Consider the following 13,706-nt stretch of genomic DNA (forward strand, 5'->3'; position numbering starts at 1 on the left):
AAACTCCTTGAAAACTCTCCTGTGCTGAGATGGAAGGCCAAGGAATCAATTTCCTTAGCAAATTTCATAAAACTTCCCACAAGAAATGTCTTAATAAATGGTAACAACAACAAATGAATATAATGAAATATTAAGCAACAAATAAGAGCTAGGCAGAAATGTACAAAAAATCTCATAATATGACATTCAAACCAGAATAGAAAGGAGAAGCGCAAGGAGTTTTATTATGTCAAAATCCCCAGTCTTAATGATGGCCAACAAGCCCCTCCCAATGAGTGCCCTAGGCCCTTCCTTTCTGATTCTTCTCTACTCCCTCCACTCACTTGATTCACCACCCTGGCTTCCCTGCTGTTTCTTGAAATTACCACACCTAACACAACTAATACTTGCCCTAACACCTGTGCTCCAGCTGCTCCAGCTGCTCCCGCTGCCTGGAACAGTCTTCTCCCAGATCTTTGCATGGTTAACTCCCTCACCACCTTTTATAATCCTGTGATATTGATATCATCATTCCCCAGTATACCAATAATTTGAGAAAAGTCAACTAGACTATAAGCCTCACAATGACAGGGGACCACTTGCCTTGCTCTCTGTTGTACCCCTAGTGCCCAGTTCAGCATCAGGGAGGAATGTATCGTCTATAGATAAGATATTTGTTGACTGAAATAAATCTGTATCTTCTAATTTTTCTATAACAAATATGTATTACTTACAAAACAAAGTATGTAGATTATGACTGCAACTATGTAAAACATATATATGTATATGTGTGTATATATATCGTAGGCAATATGCAAACTATAAATGTTATATTAAGGTGGTAGAATTAAGAGGGGTGTCAACTTCTTTTAAATTTTAAAAAATATTATTTTATGTTGTTCAGTTATTAAAAATAATCTTCCCATTGTGTTTCCTACAGAGAATATTCTTTCATGTGAAAACTTTTAACTGATAGAACAGGTTCATATGTATGTAAGATTCTTGAACTAGAAACGTGGGTGTGTGTATACTAGGTTATGTTTTATTGGAAATATCACATTTATCATTTCATTAAAATTGTCCTTGCTTTAATCTCCTTACTAATAAAAACATAAGAGAATGACAATAAAGAATAGCAAGAAGGGAAGAAATGATTTGCCCAAATCAAAAAAAATTAACTGCCAACGGAAAATAGTAGCTGCACCATACTAAGAAATATGAATAGGTCTACAGTAAGTTTCAGATCCACAGAACAAATTTAACGCATGTAGCATAGTCCAAAATATTGGATGATTCTTTAACTTTATTAAATTTTTCTTACCTATATTCACAGATAATTTAAACAGAACTCAAGCATATTTCTTAGCAAAATCTATTATCTTTTTTATAGTGATATTTAGACAGATAAACAAACATTGATACAACTGTATACATACTAGGACTTAACCATGTTAAAAAAAATAAAAGAAAAACTCAACATCATGAAAACTATTCACAGAAAAAAGACAGGAAGCAATATTCACAGAAAGTAAATGTACATATCTCTGTATAGTAAGACTTTCTTTTTTGTTACTTTGGAGTTTTCCAAATTTCTATTATTTTTGTAATAAAAATAAACTTTACTTAAAAAAATAAGTTCTGCAAAATGTACTCATGTACATTTTGCCATTCAAGTGTTAAACGGTAGCATGTTTACCTTAGACAAGGCAGTTTCTGGACCAAGAAAGAGAATATATAATACAAATACAAACTTAAATCCCTCTATTTAAACTAAGTCTGACAAGAAAAGGAAAGTGTTCTTTGAAATAAAATAAGACTCAAGTTCTTATACAGGTAAACCCAAACAGGTGAATAATGGCTTTCAACCACTGAGAGGAGAAAGAAACCACACAGTAATTTTCTAAAAGCAACACTAAGTTATTATATGATATATACCCACGCCCAGAACAGATATAACAAGAAGCCCTCAATCTAAAAACAGCATAGTGCTCATAATACATGTTGAAGTAAATCAATGCATAGATTTTAACTCACACTCAGAGAAATACATTTTAGCAGCTTTCAAAAAACAATATCTATGCAGCTGGAAATATTTCTCATACCTGAAAACATGAATCTGGGGGAAGAGCACAAGGCGAGAAGAGGAAAAAAACCATTCTGCAGAGCACTAACCATAATACAGCTTAATATAAAGTGACCAGCACAGACAGTGTTGTCCAACTGCTCTTCAAAATGTGATGAAGGACCAGTCTTTTTAATTTCCACTCCATCACATGAAGAATCCATCACACTTTTACAAAACACTATTAAAATAGTTAAACAAGGAGGTTATTGGACTAGGGTAGGTCTAGTGCCTTGGGTAGTCAGCCTACCTAAACAAACCAAAACCTATGCCAGAGGGAGTGCACTGGAATCTAGGAAAAGGAGACTTAAGAACAACTATCCTAACAGCCAAATAACCAAATTTTCCCATGAAGGCAACATTTAAGTTATAGCCAATTAAATAACTGCTTTGCTTCATGTCTTCTCTGTGAAAATCTCTGCCCCAGGCCCGGCCACAGAGCACCCCAACCATTTTCAGTTTTAGTGCTGCTCCATTCGAATCGTCGTTTGCTCAAATACATTTTTCAAAATGTAATGTGTCTCAGTTTACCTTTTATAATACCATTAAAAACACTAGAAAATGAAATAAAACAAAGTCCAAATGTTTTAAATTATTATTGGATTTAACAGATACAAAATTACTGTCAAATTGCTACACAGCTTTCTCAACACTGTCTCTGTGGACTTCCTAGTGAACCAGTCCTAGGCACTTTGCAGTCTGGGGCTCCAGCTCAGCCCACTGACACCTCCTTCCAGCCCCTTGCTCCTATGCGCTTCAGAGGAAGCCTCATGGCTCAGCAGAGCACTGCAAACACATGCTTGAAACACAGTGCCTCACACACAGCTAGCCACCAATGCCCACGAGTTGGGTAAGATAAGCCATGTGTAAATCAATTCTACTGAGATTTCTTTTCCAACAAGGTTTTCCTATGAATTAAAAAAAAAATGGCATGTGAAAATTTTGATAGGGTGAAATTAGTTTCCTATCGCAAATCTAGGAAAAAAAAACATAAAACCAACAACTAGAGAGGTATTCACTGCATTTTGATCTATATCATCCATTTTTGACTAACACCAGGCACTGGATTTACATTAAAAATGGAAAACATATCAAGCAAATAAATACACCTCAGTCACATATCATCAAAGATCCACCCATTTCCGATATTTGAAAAGTTTCCCATCAGTCAGAACAACGTGGCTTTCCAGGAATCAGCATCAGAAACTGCTTTATTTATTCAACCTCAGCAAGAAAGGATAACCTTGGATTTGAGCATAACTTGAACAAAAGTAAACAAATGTGAATGAACTGAGTATCTGTTGACTATCTAACCTAATATTATTTCTCCAAACGTGAAAGTCACACTGTCACAGTCCTTTCACCCAAGTAGGTCCACTATTTCATAAAATTATACTTAGTTTTCCTGTGGCTACAAGATTTCATCTGTTAGACATATTCAGACAAACTTGTTTCTGATGAATTTGCATCTGGTAAGATTTCTGTTTTCCTCGTTAAAAAAAAAAATCCTGTGAGACTAGTTGGAAATCTACTCACTTAAACAAATAATCTTAGGTCTCTGTGTCTCAGTTTACTAATTTTTCACTTTTTGATCTACACCTTAAATTAGTAAATCAAGATACAAAACTCCAAAATTACTCATCTAGGTAGCTAGATCCCCAACTATAAGTCTAATATTTTAACAGTTATAAATGGCTAAAAATATTAATAAGATGTCAGAGAAAATTAGACATTTTGGAGCAGAAGAAGAAAACAAACCGGCAAAACCTAACCATAGTGCTCTGGTAGAATGCACCTTAAGTCTAGATCAGAGACCTGGTCTCAAGTCTGAGTTCTACCTCTGTCCAGCTGTGGAATCTATGGATAAGTTGCCTAACTTTTCTAGGCCTCAATTTTTCTATCTGGCCTTCTTCACGGGGAAAAACAAGGTAAAGGAAAAACAAGATTGTATATGAAAATCACTTGAAAATGTGAAACCATATACCAAATGCACCTAGTTAGAAGCATAACCATGCTTTGCCCTAGCCATAAGGGATTCACCCGCAAGCAGCACCAAGCACCACAGGTTGCTTACTACCATGCTGAGCAATGGCTTTCCATTTTCAGTTTCCACCTTCTGGAAGGTATAAACATTTTATTTTAAGAAGTGATGTAGAGGGAAGAGGACAAACTACAAGTGAAAAAAAACCACTGAAGCAAAATGGCTGCTTGTTACAAGTCAAGGGGTTACTTGAGGTTCAAACAGCAATGCCAATCAAAGCAAAGGACAGCATTTGTCCCAGTGCCCTACACATGTTTCGGCTAAATTAGGAACGATCAATAGCAAGTTAAAAGAACTTGTTCTATCAACATAAAAACCAAAACGAAAAAACACCCCACAGACTACAAAAAGTACAGATAAGAACTAAAAAGAGGAGCCATACATACAGCTGGAGAGCCCCTCCCTGCCGTCTGTCCAATAAAACAGGAAAGTCGAAGAGGCAACACCAGGAATATGGCTGTTGTTTCTCTCACTGTGGGGAGAGACACATCCGCTGGTGCGACTCCCTCTAAGCAAATAGGGAATATGGGATTAGATCTGTCAGAATGACGAGACAAGAGAACAGAGAAAGAGGCTCAAATACACAAGCCACATTTGTGGAGTATATCCACATAACTGAGACAACTACTGGAAACTGTGCTAAGTCAGTGAAAATTTAGACAAAAGCTTAGGCTTTATAACTTTTGGTGATATTATTAATGACTCTATTACACAGCTGCCAAAATGTTTTTCAAGCATTTGTATTATAAAATGCAAATGTCTGAGATATAGTTACACATTGAGAACAGGTGAGAAAAGTCATCCCACTGTCATTTCTTTGTTACATAAAACTTCAAAACTTACTGGATTCCACCGACATCTGAAGCAAGCTATCAATGACATTGGACAGGAGCCCTTTGCTGGATATTCTTAGGTGACTTAACACCACTGGAACAGCCTGACACTCCAAAAACAAGACTTTTCCTTCGTCTGTCTTCAAGTCCAAACACAGAGAGTCAAACGCCTGAGCCAGGTAGTCAGCTGAAAAACAAGATAGAAAATCAACTGCCAGGTCAGTAGTCCAGTTGGTAATCAGAAACAGAAGGTAAGATGGACTACCATCATTTATTAAATAACCAGAGATTTACAGGCTAAATTGAGGTATTTCCCCCTAACAAATTTGTTACAACTCAAACGGGAAAACAGGAGAGAAGAGGAATTACATTATAACAGGGTCAATTTCATTCAGAATTTTCATATTTTAACACTGAAATAACAATAAACCCTATTTCTTTTTACATCAACAAAGAAAACAATGTTTAATAGTAAATGCCACAAGTAATGTTTATTTTCCATATTTGATTATATTATCACATGCTTAGAAAAATTTAAACAGTATTAATATTTCTATCTTTACAACAGCTTCTGAAATTATATTTTTTGTTATTGCTGCTTTCTGAGTGTTCACCTATTTCAGAATGTAACTTTATACAAACTTGCTAAATGGGTTTTAAAGGAGGATTTGTGACTTCTAATAAAGATCAAACAGTAGTCATCCAAAGACAACTTCAGAAGATTGGATATGCTCTGGTGTGTTATTTTTTGTGATACATCTGCCATTAAGAACGTCAGCAAGATTTTACCAAGGCCAACGCTATGATGGCACCTGCTAGATCAGAATCCCTGGAACTTTCTTACAGATGTTCCACAGATGACTGGGAAGCTTGTAAAGCCAGGAGAGAGAAGCACTAATTTCACCAGAATCTATGCATGTGAAATATTAAGATACTTATATCATTACACTTCAATACACCAAACAACCCAAGTCAATAGTCTTATAACAATTTTACATTGTGCTTTTAAATATACAAGAATATTCCAGTTTTGTAAAACTCTTTCAACATACTATTCAAAGGAATAAAAAACTGTTTAGGCTGTTCAAGCGCTAGAGTTAATTTTTCTACTGAGCTCTCTGTTTAAAAAAGGCCTAAGAGTGCCTTGAAATACACTGAAAATATGACAGAATCACCCCATTAAAATTTACTGTCTTCTTGCCTCATGTTGCATTTCTTCTCTGCTGTTTCAGCCTATATAAACTAAGAAAATAATTTAAAACTCTATTAAGAATGAGAAACTGAGAATAATCTGTGTGAAATTAAAATAAGTATAAAAGAATGTTGAGAAATAAGATCTGTGCCACTGGATCAATTTATAGTATACTTTTGGTAGAATTTACTTTTGGTAGAATTTAGTTCAAGGAACACTAACATTATTGTACTTAATAAAGTAAAACGTTGCAAATATTTAGGTTAAGCAAAATCGCTAGATTCTGTTCAGACTTGCCTTATTTAGAAACCTATTTTTATATAGCAACAACTCAGGTGGAAGAATATAAATGAATCCTGAACTCAGTTCTTCACAGGAACAGTTTATATCACAGTGCCACTTACTGTATTTGACACAAATTGCTTCACTTCTTATTAATACATCGTCCTAGACTAAACAGTCTGAATGCTATGATATAGCAAGTTTGCAAACTTAAAAATTAGTCCTTTATTAATTGAGGGGGAGGGTAGAAAAATGGCATCTGGTTATATTTTTTAAGTGGCTTTATCTTTTAGGGAGAATAAAAACTGTATCCTTATTTTAATTTCCCTAATAGTGAAGATTTTCTAAAAAGAAGACCAATTTAATTTCTAAAAGAGTATTTTAAAAAATTTTAGTTACCAATTATACCAAAACTGATCTTTTTATGAATATGCTATATTATTGAGTCTTTAAAGTCTTTAAACATTCAACTATAATCTTTTTATTCCTTATCGAAAGTCAATCTGTTGATCTTAATCAGCATGAATCAGGGTTTTTCCATTACTTAGTCTATAAGGCATGTTAAAAAATGATTAGAAACTCTTTGCAGCAACTCCCATCAAAAGGTGAACTCTACTGCCCACCTTTTGAATCTGGGCTAATCTTGTGACTTTAACCAATTGAATACAGCAGAAATGACACTTAACGTGTTTAGAAGCCTGAGCCTGGGCCTCAAAGAGGCCATGCCGTGTCTCCTCTCCAGCTGGGCAGTTTTCTGACACCATGTAAACAGGCCCAGGCTAGCCTGCTTGAAAATGAGAGACCACGTGGAGAGGCCCCGGATATGAGAGCAAGCCCAACCAACAACAGGGGGGTCCACCCAGGCTGGCCCGGCTTCCAACCACCCAGCTGAGCTGAGCCCAAATTACCAACCCAAAGAATTGTGAGCTAGTAAATAAAATGGGCATTGTTTTAAGCAACTACATGTTTGGTGGCTTATTATGCAGCAACAGAAGTCTAATGCAGTCTAACGACCTCAATGCTAACCTCAAGTAAAACCAACTCTTTTAAGTTAAATAATAATGTTTACAACGATAGCACCTGGCTTATTAGAAGCTTATGTATGCCAGATTCTTTGATTAACCTTCGCATTAATTCTCATTTAATCTTCAAAAAACATTTCTGGAAACAGAAAGAAGTGACCTGTCCAATGTCACACAGCTAGTGATGGGGCTGAGATTCGAACCTTAGTTGTCTGACTCCAGAGTTGAAGTTCTTAACTACTACCTTATACTGCCGTCTTACCAAGTCAATCCTTCCTGTTATCTGAGTATGGCAGTAATTTCTTACATTTCTCTAGGCCTTAAATACAAGCCCATAATTTATAAATATAAATCTGCATAAAGTTGAGGGCCAAGTGTTGAGTAGGGCAGGACAGAACTAGCCTTGATGCACATATTAAAAAAAGAGAGAATACTTGATTAAAAAGACAAATTGTCCCTAAAACAAATAATTCTATCAGATAAGATTATGACCTCTTTTATGATATCTTTACCAAGATAAAATTAGCGTGTACATATTGAAGATTTTATTAATTAAAATGTTTTGACGTTGCTTCCCACATCTACAAACTTATAATTGTTAATGACATGTAACATTCTACTATCCTCATGATGGTGTTGTTAAGGGCCTGATTATTTGGGGTCAAGATATGGGTCCCTTCCATTTGCCTGACCCTCAGTTTGCTCTTCTGTAAAAATGACACACCATTTACCTCATAAGGTTATCGTGGGGAATAAATAAGAAATAACCAGGTGAATGACTAGAAAAATGCCAGCAACTGTGTAAGAACTCATTTAATGTTCATTTCCTTCACTATTCCAATTGTGGATTTGTCAGTTATTTATCCTTATCATTATTACAAACAGCACATTAATACTTTTGAGCTTTTTTCCCTTTTGAATTATTTCCTTGCAATAAATTTTATTAAAGGTTATAATACATTTTGGTGGATCCTGCAGGCAGAATGCACTTCAAAAACTGTAATTTACAATACTATCAAAATTGTACCTGTTTCCTCTCAGTGAAACATTATATTCAATCATTTTACTTTTGTGAGTGTAATAGATATAAGATTATATCTTACACCTAAATTTTATTTCAGAGATTCAACATAGCATAGTGATTAAGAGTGCAGGCTTAACTTCTCTATGCCTCAACTCTCCCATTCATAAAATTGAGATATCACTAACATCTCATAACCTTGTTGTAAGAATTAAATGAGTTAGTATATGTAGAGTGCTAAGCCCATATCATAGTGAGCACTAGCTAATTGTTTGCTATTACTATCATTTCTTTGATTATCTCAGGAAGCGTATGCTCTTAGGAAGTCACAGCAGGGTCAAGAGGCTAGGCTTTAGCAATCGATAGGGCTGGGCTGAATCAGACTCTGTCAAATACTGGTTATGCGGCCTTGGCACAATTATGTAACTTCTGTAAACTAATAACCACTAATACGGGGATAATAATATTCAGAGATAATGTATAAAGGGCTTAGCACTATAGAGTCAAACTCACACCAAGTATTATCATCTATGTTCATCTTATGAACAATCTACTTCCACTAGCCAGTCAATGGAAACCAGGTATTAATGTTACAGATCTATATATCTGGGTTATTAAGCACTTAATATTATGTTTATTATCCAACACATTTATCTATCTTCTCCTTATTTTTTCTATTAAATTTATCCATCTTGCAACTGATACTTCTATTTTATAAATAGGAAATATCTTCTTACCAGAGTTAAGACAAGCCTATTGTTCTGATTTAAGAGTATTTCTAATGTTTCAATTTTTAGTTCTCCCAGAATTTGTTGCAGTGCATAAGACAGTATATCTAAATTTTATTTTTCTCCATACTTCTAATCATTTATCCTAATAGTATTTACTAGATGTCATTTTCCTTTCTTGGCTCTTTTACTTGGCTTGCTTTGCTGTATCCCAAAATTATACAAACTGAGATCCAACAGCCTCCCTTCAACCCTCAGCCTGCTGAACCTCTCTGGAGCATCTGACACTGAAGGCAGAAAACACTAGGTCAAAAAGGAATCCACTGATCAGCTCTGGAATTTGATACTGACGTGAATTTGGAGCCACACACCTTTCTTAACATTAATTTTCTCTCCCTGAAACACAGGGGTAGGAAAGTGTTCCTCAGGGTAATGTGAATCTTCCTAAGTTATTACAATAGCACTTCATAAACTGTCAGATGGCATTTCCCAAATTGTCTTCTTCAGAAAACTAGTCCTGTATATTGCTCTTCCACAAAGGGTTTGGAAGTTTAAGGTTGGGAAGTGCTGCATACAGTATATTTGAGTTTTAGAGATTCATAATGCCAATCTTCTTTTTTTTTTTTTAACTTCTTCTTCCCCCTAAAGTCCCCAAGTACATAGTTGTATATTCTAGTTGTGGTTGTGCTATGTGGGACACCGCTTCAGCACGGCCTGATGAGTGCTGCCATGTTCGGGTCCAGGATCCAAACCAGCAAAATCCCAGGCCACAGGAGCACAGCGTGCAAACTTAACCACTCGGCCACGGGGCTGGCCCCTTAACAAATTTTTAAATTTTTATTCTAGCTCTCCAAGTTTGTCTAATATTTGTCTAATAGTATTTGTCCAATATTAAATTAGACCTAAAAGATTACTTTCAACAACCAATTTATATACTAATAGCTCTGGACTTTCCCTAGGTGATTTTAAAAGCTTTAAGACATATTTCTAAGTGAATTTTGAGTGATGTCTCAGATATTTCTTTAAAAAAATTTTTAATCAATTTTCACAATAAAAAAAAAACCTAAATTTTTCAAACTAAGTAGCATCAATTCTATATTCACATATTTAGATGAAAGGTAACATAAATGTGGATGTTTCTTAAAGTTTCTTAAAGTAAACAATGGAGAATTATTTAGTGGGATTTTTCAACTTCCATTTTATATCCTAAAGTTAAGATTCTATTTAAAAATACACACTTCTCAGAAATACCCACCAATAACACAAAACCTGACTAAAGACTATCAGAAGTTGTCTATCTTCTCACAAAGACTTTACCAAAAAGGGTACAGGATAGAGAAATGCTTACAGCAGTTTTCTAAAGAGGCACTCTGGCTGAAAAGGAACTTAAATTTTTAAAAATTAAAATAACTTAGAAATTGGACAAAATTCATAAGAAAAACAAATGAGACAGTTACGAAGTGACTAGGATGGGTTATTATGGTAACTCTGGCTAGAGCCGTTGTTTACTATCAATTACCAGAGCTTAAAATTCTCTAGGTATTGTGTCAATATGAATAAATCGCGAACGCATTGTTGAGTGAAAATAGTAACTTGTAGAAAAACATGGTAAAACAGAATTTGTATGCTGCAAGAGAAGACAAACCAAAAGCAATGTTTTTTAGAGGTTCATATAAACAGCACTGGAGGACCATCTGTGAGCCCACCATGGTTTCACTTTTGATAACGCATTGGTCTTCCCGCATGCCAAGCTCATTCACAATCCCAAGCATTTGCTCATATTGTTCCGTCAGGAATGGCCTTTCTCTTTATTTTCTGCCTATGAAATCCTACATACCCTTGATGGTCCAGCTCAAATGCTCACTCCTTTATAATAAACCCTCTCCTGATCCCCTCTCTCATACCACCAGAAGTAACTTATCATTTCTCTCTTACCAGTAGTACACTATTTAAACTTCTAGTATGTCATTAATTATAAGATGAAGCAGAAGACAATATTTACAGTCTACTTAACCACTAGATTCTAATGTCTTTGAGAGCAAGGACTGTCTTATGATTCTTCCTATGTTCTCAAAAACATGATTTGCAAGGCCAGCACCGTGGCTGAGTGGTTAAGTTTGCACACTCTGCTTCGGCGGCCCAGGATTCACCAGTTCAGATCCTGGGCACGGATCTATACACCACTCGTCAGGCCATGCTATGGCAGCATCCCATGCAGAGGATATACAACTATGTACGTATACAACTATGTATTAGAGCTTTGGGAAGAAAAAAAAAAAGAGGAAGACTGGCAATAGATGTTAGCTCAAGGCCAACCTACCTTACCAAAAAAAAAACCCAAAACACTGACTTATACAAGGAGGCAATCATTAATTCAGTAAGTATATATGAAATGAAAATCTTGTGTCACTTCTGGACTTACTATTTCTATTGTCCTATTTTGATGTTTGAAATCAATTATTACTCATTTTTTATTATTATATGTCACAATTATTTTAAAATCTACTAAGGCAAGCCTCTGTCCCAGTGTTGTTGTTTTACTTGTTTTAAATTATCATATTCATTGCAAATATTTTTGAAATCAACTTTCCTACCACTTTCTCAACTTACACAAACTATACTGGAATTTTAGTTAGTATTATTCCACTAAGCCACTTGAGGTATGTTAAAGTTTTTAATACACTTGGTCTTCCCAGGTAAGAAGTATAAAAGTCCTTTATTTCTGCCATTTAACTTCAGACATAATCTTTACTAACCTGTTCATTCACCCACTATTTACTCATATCTTTATTTATGCCCTGTTATATTTCAAAGGATAAGGTTCCACACACACATTCGATTAATATCTGGATTTTACATCTTTTGTTTTGCTTACACGAACACGACTTTTTTCCCACATATATTATGGCTGCTTATTACTGACAGTCATAGTAGTAATACTATAGTCATAGGTAGTCATACATAGTCATGATAGTATTGAAAGTCAATAGATTTTTGTCAATTTCCTCTGGAGCTCATTTTTTGAAACACAAATTATATCTTAGTCCATTCAGGCTGCTGTAACAAAATATCAGAGACTGGGTAGCTTATAAACAACAGAAATTTATTGCATATAGTTCTGGAGGCTTGAAGTCCAACTCAACAGCATCAGCATGGTGGCATTCTGGTGTAGGCCCTCTTCCTGGTTCACAGCGGGCGCCTTCTCCCTGTGTCCTCACATGGTGGAAGGGGCTAGGGATTTCTGTGCACTCTCTTTCATAAGGGCACTAATCCCATTCATGAGGGCTCCACTGTCATGACCTAAGTATGTCGCAAAGGCCCCCCTCCTAATACCATCATCTCTGGGGGTTAGGATTACACCATATGAATTCTGGGGGGACACAAATATTCAGACATAGCACACTATATTCAGTAAACCTCTCAGCCAGTTTCTTTGAATGTCCTTGATTTATATAGTTAGAGTAGCCAAGAATTAATAGTTTTCTCTATTCCTTTCAACATTCATCCTTCATTTTTTATGGCTCATTGCCGATGATCAGCATGCCCAATACTGTTTTACACAAAAGTGGTGACAGGGAGCACCTAATTTCCTCCTGTTTTATTTCTCTATTTCATTAGTCTTATCAGTACTTAATGTTATATTTATCAAATGATGTTGATATGTGGTGAACTTTATTTTGGACTAATATCCCCTTCTCACAAATGACCTTTCAAACAATTATCACCCAATCTGTTATAACTTTAAGAACCATAACCATAAGGAAGAAACTAATGAAGAACACAAAGTTATAGTTTTGTTTTGCTTTGCTTTAATTTCATACAAATCAGGAGTAACTAAACAGAACATATTTCACAGAAAATAGTCAAATGAAATTATTGCCACTGCCCACTTAAAAAAATGACCAGATTGGGTTATATAATTTAACAAAGAGGGAAGATAGAAAGATTGTATAGTTATTGTTTGACTACACTGGTATGACTTACTTTAACAAAATTTTCATATTTCATAACCCAAAAAGGGAACTACTTATGGCTATATATCAAAACTGTATTAAAAATGATTAACTATTTTTAATTCATTCACTTCCTTATTCACTATTATATATCAAGCACTATACTACGTACAGGGGGACACAAAGGCAACTTTTTCCTCAGTAAACTTATAAACTAGTGTAGAGATTGACAAACTTTTTCTGTAAAGGGCCACATAATAACATTACAGACTTTGGGAGCTACACACTTTCTGCTAACTGCTCAGCTCTATCATTGTAAGGCAAAAACAGTCACAGATAATAGGTAACAAATGAGCATGGATATGTTCAAATAAAACTTTACAAAATAGGTGGTGGGGGCCAGATTTTCTCCATTGGCTATAGTTTGCCAACACCTACTCTAGTGGAAAATAATTTAAAAAACAGGAAAATTTCAACACTCTATGGTAAACACTATATGGTAAATAGTGGGAAGCAAAGGTTGCTATAGGAAC

At 35.2% G+C, this 13,706-nt stretch overlaps 1 protein-coding gene across 24 annotated transcripts in view; it reads right to left on the reverse strand.

The window, feature by feature from the left end:
* CCDC138 (coiled-coil domain containing 138) overlaps positions 1-13,706 on the reverse strand; it is an 82,298-nt gene that overhangs the window by 15,631 nt on the left and 52,961 nt on the right. For 18 of the 24 annotated variants that reach the window (XM_044773112.2, XM_070511494.1, XM_070511497.1 and 15 more), the window contains one exon: positions 4,986-5,162. In XM_044773112.2, coding sequence (XP_044629047.2) covers positions 4,986-5,162 — 177 coding nt within the window. Of the gene's footprint in view, positions 1-1,266; positions 3,010-4,528; positions 4,680-4,985; positions 5,163-13,706 lie in introns of those variants that run through there. The other 6 variants (XR_011503802.1, XM_044773117.2, XM_070511496.1 and 3 more) reach the window with 4 other exon arrangements.

The sequence above is a fragment of the Equus asinus genome, chromosome 6 (assembly GCF_041296235.1).
Source record: "Equus asinus isolate D_3611 breed Donkey chromosome 6, EquAss-T2T_v2, whole genome shotgun sequence".
NCBI lineage: Eukaryota > Metazoa > Chordata > Mammalia > Perissodactyla > Equidae > Equus > Equus asinus.